This window comes from Canis lupus, chromosome 9, assembly GCF_003254725.2.
Source record: "Canis lupus dingo isolate Sandy chromosome 9, ASM325472v2, whole genome shotgun sequence".
In the NCBI taxonomy this organism is placed as follows: Eukaryota; Metazoa; Chordata; class Mammalia; order Carnivora; family Canidae; genus Canis; species Canis lupus.
This window is the reverse complement of record NC_064251.1, coordinates 35,338,097-35,354,590: the sequence shown is the minus strand read 5'-3', so window position 1 is coordinate 35,354,590 and position 16,494 is coordinate 35,338,097. Positions and strand designations below refer to the sequence as shown.

At 35.8% G+C, this 16,494-nt stretch overlaps 1 protein-coding gene across 3 annotated transcripts in view; it reads right to left on the bottom strand.

The window, feature by feature from the left end:
- CLTC (clathrin heavy chain) overlaps nt 1–16,494 on the bottom strand; it is a 66,437-nt gene that overhangs the window by 23,481 nt on the left and 26,462 nt on the right. For all 3 annotated transcript variants that reach the window (XM_025440716.3, XM_025440717.3, XM_025440718.3), the window contains 11 exons: nt 15,545–15,813; nt 14,824–14,985; nt 11,623–11,736; nt 11,036–11,209; nt 7,093–7,290; nt 6,178–6,378; nt 3,318–3,470; nt 2,599–2,721; nt 1,628–1,765; nt 1,258–1,422; nt 933–1,113 (listed from right to left, as the gene is read on the bottom strand). In XM_025440716.3, coding sequence (XP_025296501.1) covers nt 933–1,113; nt 1,258–1,422; nt 1,628–1,765; nt 2,599–2,721; nt 3,318–3,470; nt 6,178–6,378; nt 7,093–7,290; nt 11,036–11,209; nt 11,623–11,736; nt 14,824–14,985; nt 15,545–15,813 — 1,878 coding nt within the window. The remainder of the gene's footprint in view (nt 1–932; nt 1,114–1,257; nt 1,423–1,627; nt 1,766–2,598; nt 2,722–3,317; nt 3,471–6,177; nt 6,379–7,092; nt 7,291–11,035; nt 11,210–11,622; nt 11,737–14,823; nt 14,986–15,544; nt 15,814–16,494) is intronic.

Here is a 16,494-nt window from a genome sequence, read left to right as displayed (position 1 = left end):
ATGCAATTAATAGCAAAACTACAAAAGTGGTTTGAAAAGACTAATGCAGTGCTGTCCAACAAAACTTTACAGAACAATAAAAACATGTGCTATATCGGCATGTCCAATATGGTAGCTACTAACAGTACACAGCTATTAAACACCTGAAATGTGTGTGGTACTGTGACTGAAGAACTAAAATTTTAATTGTATTCAATTTTAATTACTTTAAATTTATATATCTACACGTGGCTAGAGAACCTGAATGAACAAAATCAATTTACTGTGTAGTTAATATACAGAAATCGAGAAACTTAAGTAGTAGAAATCTTATTCTTTCTGACTAGACCAAAATGACAAAAAGAAGGGAAAAAAGATAACTAGAAACCAAAGTTTAGCTATTAAACCTAACAGTTACCCAATAGTGATTACGTTAGTATTCAGTATATCAGTGATTCTCACACGGGGTGATTTTCTTCCCAGGAGACAGACATTTGGCAATGTTTGGAGACACTTTTGGTGGTTGCAACTGTTGGAGCTGATGCTACTGGCATCTAAAGAAGCCAGGTAGAAGCCAGGGATGCTGCTAAATATCCTGCATGCACGTGACAACTTGTCCCTAAAACAAATTATCCAGCCCAAATTATCTATAGTGCAAAGGCTGAGAAAACCTAGTGTATAGTGACAAGTCACAAAATGTTCTTGGCTAGAAACATTTATCATTTTAAGAGTCAGAATGGTCTAAGTGTGAAATCTTATTATACCTGATTAGTATTTTCATTTTATTCAATTATGATAAAAGAACCCGACATAAAAGAGCTGACATTTATTAAATAAAACTCAAACTGTCCCATAAAATTAAGCTTGTAGAAAGATAAAATTTCCAACAGTACATGATCATAATAATATCTCTCTTGGCTCTCTAATTAAAAACAACTCAAACTCTTAATTACCTTCAAAACTCTTGAAAGATTCAAAAAGTTCAATTAGAGATTGAGTTGACAGTTGTTCATGATACTTCGAAGCCACCTGAACACAGATCTGCAGATTCTGACGAATGTTGGCAGACAGCATGGCCCTGAGGCATTCTAGGGAGTCTTCTACTGATAAGGACCCAAAGTAATTCACTAACCACTGGAGGACAAAATAACAGGTAAATAAATACACATGTGAAATAATATTGAACCTTGTTGGAATGAAATTACTATTATTCAGTCCTACATTTTCAGTATACCAATCAATCATATCACCATCTTTTAGGTAAGAAACTAAAAATACCTCAGGGTTAAGAAGATGAGTGTGAACAACCGCACGCTTTATGTCATATAAATCAGTGAAGTGTTCTAATGCACGCTGCAGTAAACCAGCCTTTTCACACAGCTGAGCGATATGAGCCCGGTCATAATGCGTAAACATCTGATTCCCTAGAATAGCATCTGCAACCTAAGAAACCACAAATAGGACAAATTTATCTTATATCCCATTTACATCAATAATTCTATATCCAGATTACATATTAAGATTCAATTGTGAATAAATAAGGAGAGAGTACAAAGGCATCTCAGTAGCTTCCAAGAGCTTAATCTAAGAAGCTGTCAATAACTACTAGTAACAGTGGAAACATGCCTAAAAAGCAGGAAAACCTTACTTGAGGTGCATGCATAAGGTTCATCTCAAGCAATCGTGTCTGTAAAGGACCTTCAGATGGGCGATTATTCTTTAGGGCATCAAGCAAGAATGCAGTACACTGCTGAATTAGATTGTATTCCATAAAGACATCAACAATCTGGAAAAAAAGCATTTGAAGAAAATTGTTTTAAGATATTTAAAACTTGATTTATGATACTATTGACAATTTGTACCTGAAAGGAAATTAGGTATCTCTTTATATAAAAAATTGCCAGACTGAATCCCAGATTTAAATATCATTTAAAACTTCATAATTTAAGAATAAATTTTTGTCCTCTACAGCTTTTAGTTGTGGTAAAAAAAAAAAAAAAAAATCAAGATATTATATATAATAGCAGAATACAATCAAAACAATGGCTTTAAAATTTTGATGAACTATTTAAAAGATACAAAATATGAAGGAGTCTGAGTTCCACTCCCAATATCCATCTCTTCCCTAATCCAATGGCAGCAACCATCCTTGTTTTATTATTCCTATATTTTGTTCATTTTTAATACATATATATCTCTAAATAAGAGAGTGTTTTGCATGTTTTAAAACTGTATATATGTGGTACCTTCCTGTTCATTCCTCTGCAACTTGTTTTCTGTTTAATAAGCTACTTGAGGTTTATCTATGCAGACAGACATAGCTCTAACTTCTACAAATTAAAAAATTAACCCATTCTTCTTCAAAGCTGTTTATTATTTATTTCTAAAGATTTTATTTATTTATTCATGAGACAGAGAGAGGCAGAGACACAGAGGGAGAAGCAGGCGCCCTCTGGGGAGCCTGACTCAGGACTCAATCCGAGAACCCTGGGATCATGAACTGAGCCAAAGACAGATGCTCAACCACTGAACCACCACAGTGCCCCTTCTCCAAAGCTGTTTAAATTCAGATCCCCCTCATTCACTTTTTAAATCAACTTCTACAGAAGTTGCCTTTACCTGTGTGATATCAGCAAGAGGTTCTTCATCTTGAACTAACATTTGGGCAAACTGCTGTCCTTGATCTGGACTGATACGCATGACATTTCTCAGCAGAAATATCCAGTCTGGAGTATATCCAACCTACAAATAGACAAAAATTTGTAATGCTGCTGTAAAATTTCATTTTTATATCATTTAAAGGCTTTTTCTACAACAGAATTTTTCTAATATAGAACTACTGGTGCAAGTACAAATTCAGTTTTAACTTAACATGTTTGACTCATAATAGGCAAATAGACACTTTGGTGATAACATATTTGAATGGAGAGCTGTAAGTTTTTATAAATGACTTACTTAGTTCCAATGAATTTCAAAGTTTGTTCTAACAGGTTAAACAGGCCCCTGACATCTTAAATTCTGAGAAGGCAAGTAAGAATGTCTCCATTTTTTTTTAAACAGTTTTTTTAAGACAATATCTGTACCCACTGTGGGCTCAAACTCGACCCTGAGATTAAGAGTCTCATATGCCTACCAACTGAGCCAGTCAGGAGCCCCAGAGTATCATTTTTTAATTAGTGTAATTCTATATGTGGAGCTAAAACAGAGTTTTTATACTTTTTCAAGTAATTCAAAATTTAAAGAAATCCACTATTAAAGTCACTGACCATTCCTATAGGCTAATATTTCAATGCTTTCATGAATTTATTTATATTAAGAATCTGTTTCACTGAACTCACTTTTTTAGCATATAAAACAATCTTCTGGACTTGACCTGTTTCTGCAAAACACTGAATGACTTTATTTGGGACATTAGCCCGCAGGTATACACTAAGTGCCAATGTAGGGTCCACAGATTTCACAAGGTCACCCAGTTCTTCAGAACATTCCAGCTGTCCAAAGGAAAAAGAGATTGTTTAGTGATCCATGAGCTATTTTATAAATGAGTCATTGATATTACTTCCACTATACATATTAGCTATTATGACAGGCACTTACTCAATTGTCCCAGAATATATTATAAATATGCAAGCATTGTGGTTAGTAAAGACTCTTGATCTTGTATTCAAAGCACTGTCTCAGTAGAATTCTTCACACATCCTACTTAAGGATAAAAAGCTCACTAAGACTTCATACTTATAGATATAACCAACTACTTTGTTAAGAAAGTAGGTACTTAAAAAGCAGAATCCTGTACTTCTATCTATTATGAATATTCAGATAATCAGATCTGCATGGTCCCAATTTTTAAAAAAGAATCAAACTTTTAATGTAATGTTATCAAATGAAAATTTAATATTTTAGGAGCCAGATGAGGCTTACCCTAAGGGCCCTTCCTAATATTAAGGCATAATTTGTATGTCTATAGGATCTAAGATCATTATTATTTTGAATTTTGGATCTAAGGTTGCAAAGCAGAACATACTAACTTTATGAGGTCAGAGATAAAAACTTTAGAATTTTTAGGTGGTACACAGATACCCTCTCCTCTGCACTATTTAACCTGAGTTAGCTGCCCAATGAGGAAAACAGTTTCTCTAAGAGTTTTGATTTTCTACTTTTATTGGTTATGTCAAAGGATAGCGTTTATCACCGACAAGTAAAAAAGTTCTACCAGAGTCTATACCTTTTTTTTTTTAATATTTTATTTATTTATTCATGAGAGACAGAGAGAGAGAGAGAGAGAGAGAGAGAGAGAGAGAGAGAAGCAGAAACACACAGGCAGAGGGAGAAGCAGGCTCCATGCAGGGAACCTGACGTGGGACTCCATCCTGGGACTCCAGGATCAGGCCCTGGACTGAAGGCGGTGCTAAACCGCTGAGCCACCAGGGCAGCCTCAGAGTCTATACCTCTTAACTGAATACACTAATTTAGAGTTGACCAGTGTCCCTTTCACCATAAATAAATCATATGACCATTTACAAGAAAGGTACTGATATCCAAAAAGCTTTCACACAGCTATATGGGTCAACTCAGTTACTTTGGCTGTTCCGATCCTCCCTTTTTTTTTTTTTTTCTTTTTTTTTTTTAATTTTTTTTATTTATTTATGATAGTCACAGAGAGAGAGAGAGAGAGGCAGAGACACAGGCAGAGGGAGAAGCAGGCTCCATGCACCGGGAGCCCGACGTGGGATTCGATCCCGGGTCTCCAGGATCGCGCCCTGGGCCAAAGGCAGGCGCCAAACCGCTGCGCCACCCAGGGATCCCTGTTCCGATCCTCCCTTAAACATTCAGGACAGACTTCAAATACTCGCTAGTGTGGCTAGCAACTACTCTTCAGCAGACTCCTGTCCACTACTCCAACTCTGAAGCACTATTCTCCAGTATCCTATAAGATTACCAGAAGCTGGTCAAGAAACAAGGACTTAAAAAAAAAAAAAAAAAAGGGAACAAGGGCTTAGAATTAGTAATGTAAAAATATTACCAATATATGCTAAAGCTGAAAGGTGTAATAACATTAAAAGTTATTCACTACTCAGAGTTATTTTGAACAGTACCAACTCACTTGACAGTGACAGAAGATAGGGTAATTCAGCATTATCACTTTGTAGAAAAAGGCTTTCTACGTTGGTATGAAAGGAATAATGCCACCAAGGAATTGTTTAAACTTGCTAGCTGCCTTACAAATAAGCAACATTTTCCATAATGTGCTTTAAGTACTATTGGATGCTCTGTGTAAAAAGAAATCACTGGGCAAACATAAAGCATAAGGAAACTTTACAGTAAAGAAAACTGGTTAAGAACAGATTTTAAGAGTACAATTTAAGTAAATTTCAAGAAATTAGTTAAATATTTTTCCATGTAATGCTAATTAACATTCTGTGAAATCACTTTGGGAATCTCTAACAGTGCTAATTAGGCAATCCTGATGTCTTGTATCTTATCAATGATCCAACATTTTATGTTTCCCTTGCACATCCAAACACATGGGCAGCCCAGGTGGCTCAGCAGTTTAGCACTGCCTTCAGCCCAGGGCCTGATCCCTGGAGACCCAGGATCGAGTCCCATGTTAGCTTCCCTGCATGGAGCCTGCTTCTGCCTCTGCCTCTGTGTGTGTGTGTGTGTCTGCCTCTCATTAATAAATAAATAAAATCTTTAAAAAAAAAAAAAAACACAGTTATTAGTAGCAATTACCATTTTCATCATACTTGGTAAGTTCTAAAAGATGTGGTGTTTGTATGGTTGAAGCTACTGTGCATATCAAATGTGGGATGTGAGATACAAAAATATATTCCTATGTAGAAATAAGTATTATAGATGTTAACAAATATGAATATATACTGAAGTAAGCTTCTCATACTAAACTTTTTCTAAAGCAAAAGGATAGCAATTTGCTTCCAGGTTAGTAATTTTAAGCACCAAGCAAAAATCCTGGATTCCACTTAAAAAAACTGAACAAAGATACCCTATCTCAACATGCCATAAAAAATACATTTTAAAGAGGTAGTGAGTTAAATGCATCTCATACAAGGTCTGCCCTTATTCTATTCCTATAAGCAGTAAATAATGGACATTTTGGGGCAGCCTAGATGTTTCTACCTTGCTACCATCGTATTTAAATACAATCAAAGCAAAAGTATGTTAACGTAGTTAATATACCTTATCTTCTTTTAACCATTTCTCCAAAAGCTGTTTCCGCCCTTGCTGAAGTACAGGCCTACATAGTTCCAAGGATTCATATTTGTTTAGCTGACCTTGATCCAAGAGGATTCCAAAGTACTGAAGTAGAGGAGAAGTTTGACCTGGCTGGGCTGGGACACTCTGGAACCGACGGATAGTGTCTGGAGTACGAAGGATTCCCTTTAAGAAAGAGGAATGTTAAAGATTCCTTTCAAAGGTAATCTAACATCACATTAATAACTCCAAGGATCTCTTGGTCAATCTTGAAAGCAGGATTTCTTCTACCAATATAACAAATTTCAAATCTTCACACACTGAATAGCAAAGATTCAGTTAATGTCTGTCACAACTCTGGTTCAAGGTTATGAGAATAATTCAGAATCAGAAATATACCAATCCAATCACAATGCCAATGTTTAAGAGAACAGCATAAGCGTAAAGTAATTATGGCTAACTATTGTTCCAGTTTCACGTTAAGTACAAACTTCATGATACTGATTAGTGTGTAGGGTGTTAATTCAGTCCAACATACTAAGATGATGAGAATACAGTGAAATTTCAGATAAATCTTATCATAAACTAAACAGGATCTATTTACTTTTCAAGTTTAGAAATAAAATCTGTGGCTATCATTGATGAAGGCTAATGGTGTTATAACTGAACATTACATCTATGTAAATTAGTTTGCTAGATCTACATAATCTTCTGACATTGACTTTTAAAAAGCTAAGCAACTCTAGAGGCAATGACAAGTAGCATATACTACTAGAGGAAAGTGCAACCTAAAAAGGGTTAGTTTCTCTATAGAAAGCTGGTTCCACTTCTATTATTATTATAAATAGAATATATTAACATTAATCCAATCATGGCAACTTCATTTCCGTAACTATTTACCTTTGGTGCATTAGCAGCCACCTTTGCTGCCTCTGAGTAATTCCCCTGGGCAAAAAGAGCATTAAATTTCCGGGCAAAGAGTTCTTCAGCACCAGCTAAGTTGTTACGTACAGCCATTCTCAAAGCCAAATCAGGATTTTGTAGGACATTGGTGATATAAGGAATTATGTTTTCTTCTTCCACACATACTGACAGAACCTGCAATTTAAAGATTAATGAATAGCTGCAATGTATTCATTTGGATATCAGTGATACCAAATCTGTTTAGAGCTGTTTACTACTGAGTCATAAAGGTAATGAAATTACAACAACTGCATTCTTGCTGCCATTAAAAATTTTTAAATTTTTATTTATTTATGATAGTCACAGAGAGAGAGAGAGAGAGAGAGAGAGAGAGGGGCAGAGACACAGGCAGAGGGAGAAGCAGGCTCCATGCACCGGGAACCCGACGTGGGATTCGATCCCGGGTCTACAGGATCGCGCCCTGGGCCAAAGGCAGGCGCCAAACCGCTGCACCACCCAGGGATCCCGCCATTAAAAATTAAAAAAAAAATATTTAGGGGTACCTGGGTAGCTCAGTCAGTTAAGCATCTGACTCTTGATTTCAACTCAGGTCATAATCTCAGGGTCATGGGATCAAGCCCCATATCGGTTCCATGATGAAGTATGGACCCTGCTTGAGAATTTTCTTCCCCTCCTCTGCTCCTGCACACATGCATGTGCGCTCTCTCTCAAAAACAAAAAAACAAACCGAACAAAACAAAAACAAAAACAAAAAGAGGCCAAGAGAAAGACGACTAAGCCATTTGGGGATTCCTAAAATATGGCCATTCTGTGATATAAAAAACTCCCTACTTCATACTATCTTCATATTGTCCAAACTAATTGCTTTGCTATCACCCATTCATTCTTAACATGGTTAATATCAAAGATTAAGACTCTCATTTAGTTGAGCTCTGAAAGGCAACTCTCCATATGGTTTATTGATTCTTAGGAGACAATCTGGATAACCTACAGGAATATGAAAAAGCTTTGCAATTTAAATGACATCTAGGGCTCAGCTGTAAGAAGTTTAAGATATATTCCTTTTAGTTTAAGTCTAGGAATTTTTTTAAACAAAGATTTTCAGTAATTTTCTTTAATTACATTTATACTGCAAGAGGCCAGGTTATATACTCAAAGAGGGGAGGGATCACTGAATCCTCATGCATCTAATATAATGCAAGGTATGCAGTAGGTGCTTAATAAACATAGCATCAGTAAAAGCATTTCTAACTGCTTCCATTTGGAAGAGAGTTACTCACCCTTAGTGCTCCTAAAAAGTCAGTCACGGAGTGCTGCCTTACTTACTTGTCTAAAACTTAAACTATCACCTGACATGAGAAAGGGAGCCTTCACTTCACTATCTACATATCCATTCCTCTCCCCATCACCAGAGCTGTTATACACCTCAGCTTATAAACTACTAATATTATCCTAATAGCATTTCTTATTCTAAAATTTCTCATATTTCTCAGCCACTATTACATAAGGACAGGGACATATCTTTCCTTAGTTGTATTTATTAGCACCAGACAGTGTTTTGCCTGAAATAAGTGCTTGGTATTGTTAAATAAATGAAAATGGGCAATTTCTGTCCCAGGACTAACAAGAATCAAAATACAACCTGAGAATTCAACAACCAAATAGATACGTAATGGTGTACCCTGTCTGTTCTATTCTTCCTTTTGAGAAAAATGAGGACATTTTAACTTCCAAATGTTCTCACATGTAGGTCAGACCCTTATCCCCAAAGCTTAGGCTATCCTGTATTGCTTCATGTCATTCTACTACAAATTAAGACTTAAAGGAAGGAAGTACTTTCTTTCTTTAAGTCATTTGCATTCCAGACCCTCATTCTTTTTTTTTTTTTTTTTTTTTATTCATGAGAGACAGAGAGAGAGAGAGAGAGAGGCAGAGACACAGGCAGAGGGAGAAGCAGGCTCCCTGCAGGGAGCCCAACGTGGGACTCCATCCTGGGACTCCAGGATCAGGCCCTGGACTGAAGGCGACGCTAAACCGCTGAGCCACTGGGGCTGCCCCTCAGACCCTCATTCTTAAGGTAGTGCTTAGCACCCAGGAAAAGAAAGATGAACAAATCCAGTTCCAACTACAATGTCTGAAGCTTCTTACTGAATGCTACACACCTTTTCCTTCCCCAAACACCAAATCCACAGTTTCATCTTTATCCTATTTTAGACTGTTCTAACAAATTTCTTGCAACCAGTACTTAGTATGTACAAGAGACAGAGAAGGTTCCCCTACCTTCTAACATACTCAGTTCTGCCAAGTTCGGAATTTAATCTAGATATTGACAATAATGTTCTCTTCGTAGCTTTTAAGCTTGAGGAAGACTCATTCCCTCAGGGCATATGTCCAACAAGAATTGGCTTTGATCAGAGACCAGAGGAAATGCCTTGAAGCCTAAGGTCACTATAAACACCCAAACCCCTACTCCAAGCAATTGGAACAGAAAATTTGTTGGGAAGGAGAATAATCAATAAATTTACAGAATCAGTTATGAATAGCCAATATATATGGCGAAATTTTTCCAGATATTTTAAGTATTATTATCTTAAAAACATCAGCACAGCAGCAGAAATAAGGTCTTTGGCTTAATAACTTCATGATTATTAAATTATCACTAACCTAGTTCACCAAAAGGCCAATTCATTCTTGATTTTTCCAAGAGAGAGATCCAAACAACTAAATAAATGAAAGCTAATGAATTTTTAGAGTTGTTTTAGTGCCAAGACACTGACTGGTATAGAAATACCTTTAAACAAAGAAAAGCCCCTTTCCTAATGAAGAATAGGAATAGTGTTGGAAGCAGATAAACAAGCAATTTTAATTCACTGTGATAGATGTAAATGAGGAGGGCTACCTAAGTTCTAGGGGCATAAAGCAGAAGCACCTAACCAGGTGTGGAGATAAGATAGGAAATGGATAGGAAAGACTCCCTTTCTCTATAGTATTTGCCTCTTTACATACATAACATTTTCCAAAAATTAGTAGAACAAAAGAGAAAAAACCCTATTTACTTCCTTTGCTTACTATCTAGGAAAAATACTAATTTAAAGTAAAACTAGCAAAAGGCAAAAACAAACAGTAACAGTATTCCTTGAAATTTTAATCATTTTAAGAAAATAGATACCTCCTGATGGGATATTTTTGATTACACTAAAATACTAAGAAAACAGAAAAAGGATCACTTGTGACAATTTCAGAATAGCTAATATTTCCCTATCTAATTGGATAAGCTTTCCAGGTACCCCGGAACACCTACTGTAACATATCACTTTCTAACATTAAATATTTAATAATAATTAACGAATTAGAAAAAGAGATGTAGAAAGAATTCTTTCCCCAGTAGTTGATCATCTGTCTTAGCAATCACAGGAAGAAAAAAACCTGTATTAAACAAAAGTAAAACATCTGTCAAATGTGACCCTTGTTTCTTTGCATGGAGAGTCCTTTCTTTCTTTTTTAAGATTTATTTATTTGAGGTGCAGAGGAACAGACTCTTCAAGCAGAATTCCCACGCAACTCCCCCCTCCCCACCCTGCCCCTGCTGAGTGCAGAGCTCTACTTGATCCCTGGATCCCCTAACACATGAGATAGACCTGAGCTGAAATCATGATCTAGACACTTAATGGAATGAGCAACCCAGGCACCCTGAGAGTAGATTCTTTTGACAATGAAGACAGATAAACAAAATCTTAAGTGGCTTTAATGTCAAAAGTTTCTTCTCTGAGACAGAATCAATGAGAGACTCTTAACATATGCTTCTGTATTTTTATGTATATATTATTTCTGACATCCAAATCATTTGCTTTGGGGGAAAAAAAGTAAAGTTAAAAAGTAGTGTTATTTCATTGCTTAATTTGTTTCAAGGTTTCCTTACTTGTCCCTTTCTGTTTACTCCAATTATTCCAGCTGTGGCTTCATGAGGTGCAGTAACAAAGATTGTTTCTCCACTGATTCTGTTCATGTAGATACAGGTACCAGTCTCAAGATCATAGAGGTGGATATAGCCATACTTAGTAATCAAGAATACTACATCATGTTTTTCACTGATCTGTATGAAGAAAATCAACAATTCAGTAAATTATGAATCTATAAAGCTAAAATTTAACCCAATTCCATTTTAGAGAGGATAAATTTTAGAACTTTGACAACAAACTTATATGAAAAGTTAATATATATGGTTTCCTCATTTTTACAGCACATTTACTATTCCAAGCTCTTATAGTAAATAGAGTATGAATAAAATGTATAAATGAGAAAACATAATTTTGAACTTAGGATAACCCAGAGTTTATGTATTACATGAAAATTAAGAATTTTCTTTACAAAGTTTCACTAGTAAACTTTACACTTAAATAAAGGGTATTTTTCTAAGCACTACTAAATTATATTGACTGTAATAATTTTGGGATTAATTTTGTTAAGAGGAGAGATTTTAAAAGTCCATTTGTTTGCTTAAAATACCTGCATTGCAACAGGGAAGTCATTTTGTGCTTCTGGAGGAAAGAAAACATCCACTGCCTTCTTTGGAAAGGGCTGGTTTCCTGTAGGTGGTGTGCCAACTTCAATGATATGTAACTATACAAAAGAAAGTAAACCTGGTACAAATCTGTATCATTTAGCAGTTCATCACAGCAGCTTTATTTGTAGCCTCAGATTGGGAACAACCCAAATGTCCTAAAATAGGTATTAAACTACAGTACAACCATACCATGGAATACTCCCCAGTAGTAATAATAATAATAATAATAATAATAATAATAATAATAAATTCTCACGGGCATTATGCTAAGTGGAAAAAAAAAAGCCAATCTCAAAGGGTCACATGTTATGGTGTTCTATGTAGCATTCTTGAAGTGACCATTATACAGATGAAGAATAATTTGGAGTTAGAGATAATCAGGAGTTAGAGATACTGGGGAAGAGCAGGGGCAAGTAGGTATGACTATAAGGAGTAGCAGGGCTAAATCTGTAGTGATGAAATAGTATATATCATGAATCTACTCCTGCAGAATGATATAGAATAATACAAGTGTACCAATGTCAAGTTCCAGTTTTTCTACTGCACTATAGCTATGTAAGATATAACCAAAAACTAGGTAAAGAACACAGGGATTGCTCTGTATGGTCTTTGTAGCTGCCTATGAATATGTATTATTTCAAGATAAAAACTTTATTTTTAAATTTTATTTATTTATTCATGAGAGAGAGAGAGGGAGGGAGGGAGAGACGCAGAGACATAGGCAGAGGGAGAAGGCAGGCTCCATGCAGGGAGCCCGACGTGGGACTTGATCCTGGGACTCCAGGATCACGCCCGGGGCTGAAGGCAGCGCTAAACCACTGAGCCACCTGGGCTGCCCTAAAAACTTTAAGAAGTTATTTGCTAGAGGGATCACCCTCATCTACCTTAAATTAAGGGCACATAATGGTAATATATGACCCAGGAAGGTACTTTTCTCATGGCTTTCAATTATAATTTACTTCTTACAAACAGAATTCTAATTTGTTAAATTCTTCTCTGTCTATACTCTAACACAGATATTGAAAGTGTACACCTAAGTTGTCTCTCTAATCACATATATGTCATGGATGAGAACATTCTGGTTTAAAATATCTGATGCTGCACATCAGCCAAGCAAAAGAAACTAAATAGTCTCAATAAGGGAGCATTATGTATTTTAGCTTAGTCATGTCAGGAATGAACTCAAAAAAACAACATGGTTTCCAAGATATGTACTATAAGAAACCTCTGGGTCTCATCCTTAATTAGGATAACTACCCATACTTAAGAATTGTCTTCCTTCAAAAGCCATGACACACTACAGCAGAGAACATAGCTGTCTTCTAAAAGCCATGGCAGATTACAAAAGATATATAGCACAATGTATCAAATAGGCTCAAGAACCTAGAAACAGGTCTTCAGATGCTATAAAAATGATATTAAAAGTTTTTTCTCAGTAAGATTTTTCAAAAGGTATGTCACCTTTAGGATTTAAAAAAAAAGATTTTATTTATTTATGAGAGACAGAGAGAGCAGAGACAGAAGCAGGTTCCCCATGGTGAGCCCAATGTGGGACTCGATCCTGGGACCCCAGGATCACGCCCTGAGCTGAAGGCATATACTCAACCACTGAGTCACCCAGGCGTCCCTCAGCTTTAGGTCTTAAGGATAAGATCTGATTTCTAAAACTTATGTGTCTTTTTGTTAAATTCAGACCAAAATATCAATGTTTTCTCCCATCCAAGTACTAAGCAGGACTGACCCTGCTAAGCTTCCAGGATCAGAGGAAATCAGGCACGTTCAAGGTGGCATGACCGTAGACTAAATACCAATGCTTTCTATCTTTATCATATTGAAAGGTTGAATGGCTCATTCCTCAGTTCAGGGATTCTTATTCTGAAATTTTCGGCAGAATTGTAACTTTCTGTGCATATGTTCTCTCTCTGCTAAGAAGCTATAGGTTTCAAGCAATCTCTATCTTATCTCTTTTTTTTCTGAGCTTATTTTTTATAAATCTATATTTAAATCTTTATTTTATATATATTTAGATCTATATTCAATTAACATATAGTGATTAGTTTCAGAGGTAGAATTCAATGATTCATCCATCAGTCTTAGAACACCCAGTGTTCATTACCTCCCGTGCCCATTTTAACATCCATCACCCAGTTACCCCAATCCCCCATCCTCCCTAGCAACCTTCAGTTTGAATAAACATATTTTTTAAAAATTTAAATTCAATTAACATTTAATGAATGTATTAATTTCAGAGGTAGAGGCTAGTGATTCATCAGTTTTGTTAATTTTTTTAACTAGTTATGGAAGACTTCAGAGATTATACTCTGATAGCTACAACAGCAGCTAAACGGAGTTTCCAGGCCAGCAGTACTAACTGGCATCCAGCAATAAAATCATAGTAGCACCTGAATCCTCAGAGTTCTGTGTCAGGTCTTTTGCTAGGAACGTGGCTGCTGCCCATTCTCCTTTATTCCTCTTCATTTTTTATCCAACCTTAGTCTTTAACCTTCCTAGCTAATTATAAACTACCTATTATCTTTTTGCTAAACTTTTTATATTCTAATCAACCAGGCCTTGCATTTTGTAATTATTTTAATTGTAACTATTGTAATTAAGAACCCCAACATATAAGTACTTCAATTTGTCCAGGTGGTTCCAATGTATAGTCAGGGTTGAGAAGCCGACTTAAGACCATATTATTCAAATTGTGGTCCACATCAATCTAGTCACCTGGAGCATTTAAAATATATTATTGGCTCCACTTACTGAGTCAGACTCTCTAGATATAAGGCAAACAAATGTACACTGTAGCAACCCTAATGATTCTCATACACAGTAAAGCTGAAAACCATCAGATTAAGGCCTTTGGTTAAGGCAATCAAAATAAAGTGTTAATCATAAACAGGTGATGTAAAAAAGTTGTTAAAGAACATTATTCATTTTAAACACGTATCATAAGAAAACATTATTTATTTTAGGTACGTAGCACTAGAAGCAAAATTTAAACAAACTAAGTCACCACAAATCTGAATATTAAAAACAAATTAACAATGAAAGGAGAAGACTATTTTGAAATCAGAGGACTAATTAGTAAAGAAACAAAGACAAGTTCTCAGTACATAATAATTTCCAAAGCCAAGACTTACCTTCCCTCCAGCTTGACCCCGTACTGCAAAACAAAATAACGTTGATTCTTCTGCATTTCCTTCCATCTTAAACTGGGCAAAGCTAGCCGCATGTCCTTCAATGGGCTGAGACACTTTCCTATCTACAGAATATAACTGCATAGCTCCCACCACACGATTTTGCTACAAAGGATCAAAGAGAATAAATTTTGGGGACCCAATGAATCAATAACTCCCAGATTCATTAACCAGTAAAATAATTAAAATGCTTCATATCACCTTTGGCAGGATTTAGAATTCTTTGTAAATTTAGTCTCTCAATATAAATTTAATACCTTTTTTTTTTTAACTTCTTAAAATACTTTATTTATTCATGAGAGACACAGAGAGAGAGAGGCAGAGACATAGGCAGAGGGAGAAGCAGGCTCCCTGCAAGAAACCTGATATGGGACTTTATCCCAGATCCCGAGATCACGCCTGGAGCCGGAGGCAGACGCTCAACCACTGAGCCACTCAGGCATCCCTAGATTTAATACCTCTTAATTTAAAATTTGGCCCCAACATTATCTTATTAAAGCTTAATATGAATATTTAAAGTGTGCCTCAAATACAACCATCTCTTTACACTATCTTGAAAAAAAATCTCACTTGGTAAGAGTACTTTGAGAATGTATGTCAGTATAAAGCCATTAAGCTAACAATCTTTATTTCTTAAAAAAGAAAAACTATAAAAAAACATTACCTGTGCAGATATGCCAGTCAGAAGTAACCACTTTTGCTTTGCATCTGTACGATAGTTGATAATCTGGCACCCTGCGAGGCTAGAATGGCGATCAAACATTTTCACTGGCTGAGATTCTCCTTCCATACTCCAGTGATAAACTGCATTATCCGTAACAAGAGCAACCGTATTCAAAGAGATCCATTTCCAGAAGGTGACATCATCAGTCATGGTATGGGCCTTCATTTTACTTTTCATTTCAATGTTAAATATCTGAAGAGTTTTCCCAGCTAAAAACAAAATTAAGAATTATGAATCATAAAGAAAGCAAAGTTCAGGATAAATTTTTATCTAGCTAGACTATCTCTGTAACAAGATCTGTAACTTCAAAACAAAATGGTTCTATCAGGAGACTAATAACCAACTACAGAAGTCATACTGATAGAGCAGCAACCTTTGAAGAGATAGCTGAGACTAAGCCAAAAATCTATATCTACAGCTGAAGCAAAAACTGTAATACCTCTACTAAAGACATTTTAAATAGTATCATTTCTATAGAATTCTAAATCCCAACTAAAAATGAATCTAAAGACTTAATAGTGATGGAAAACAAGGTTGTAGCCTTCATGCTTATAATTAGAATGTTTACTTTATGCACGAACTAAATTAGTTGTAGGTAATACAGAACAAAACAAATCTGATACAAGCACATGGGGAAACATCTACTTTTTAAAAGGCAGTCATTCCCCATCCACCAAATCTTGTGGAAACTGCCTTTTTGGAGGAGGATCTACTTCAACTCTGCCTTGTATTAAGCACATAAGAGAAGAAATGCATGCTACATTTCACTGGTTTAAGATACAAAGGGAAAGGTAGAGGTGCTGGGGAAAAAAGGAGACAAAGGAGAACAGTTTCAGATGCTGTTAATATACTAGAGATATGAACAAAGTTTGGGCTTCATCCAAATAAGA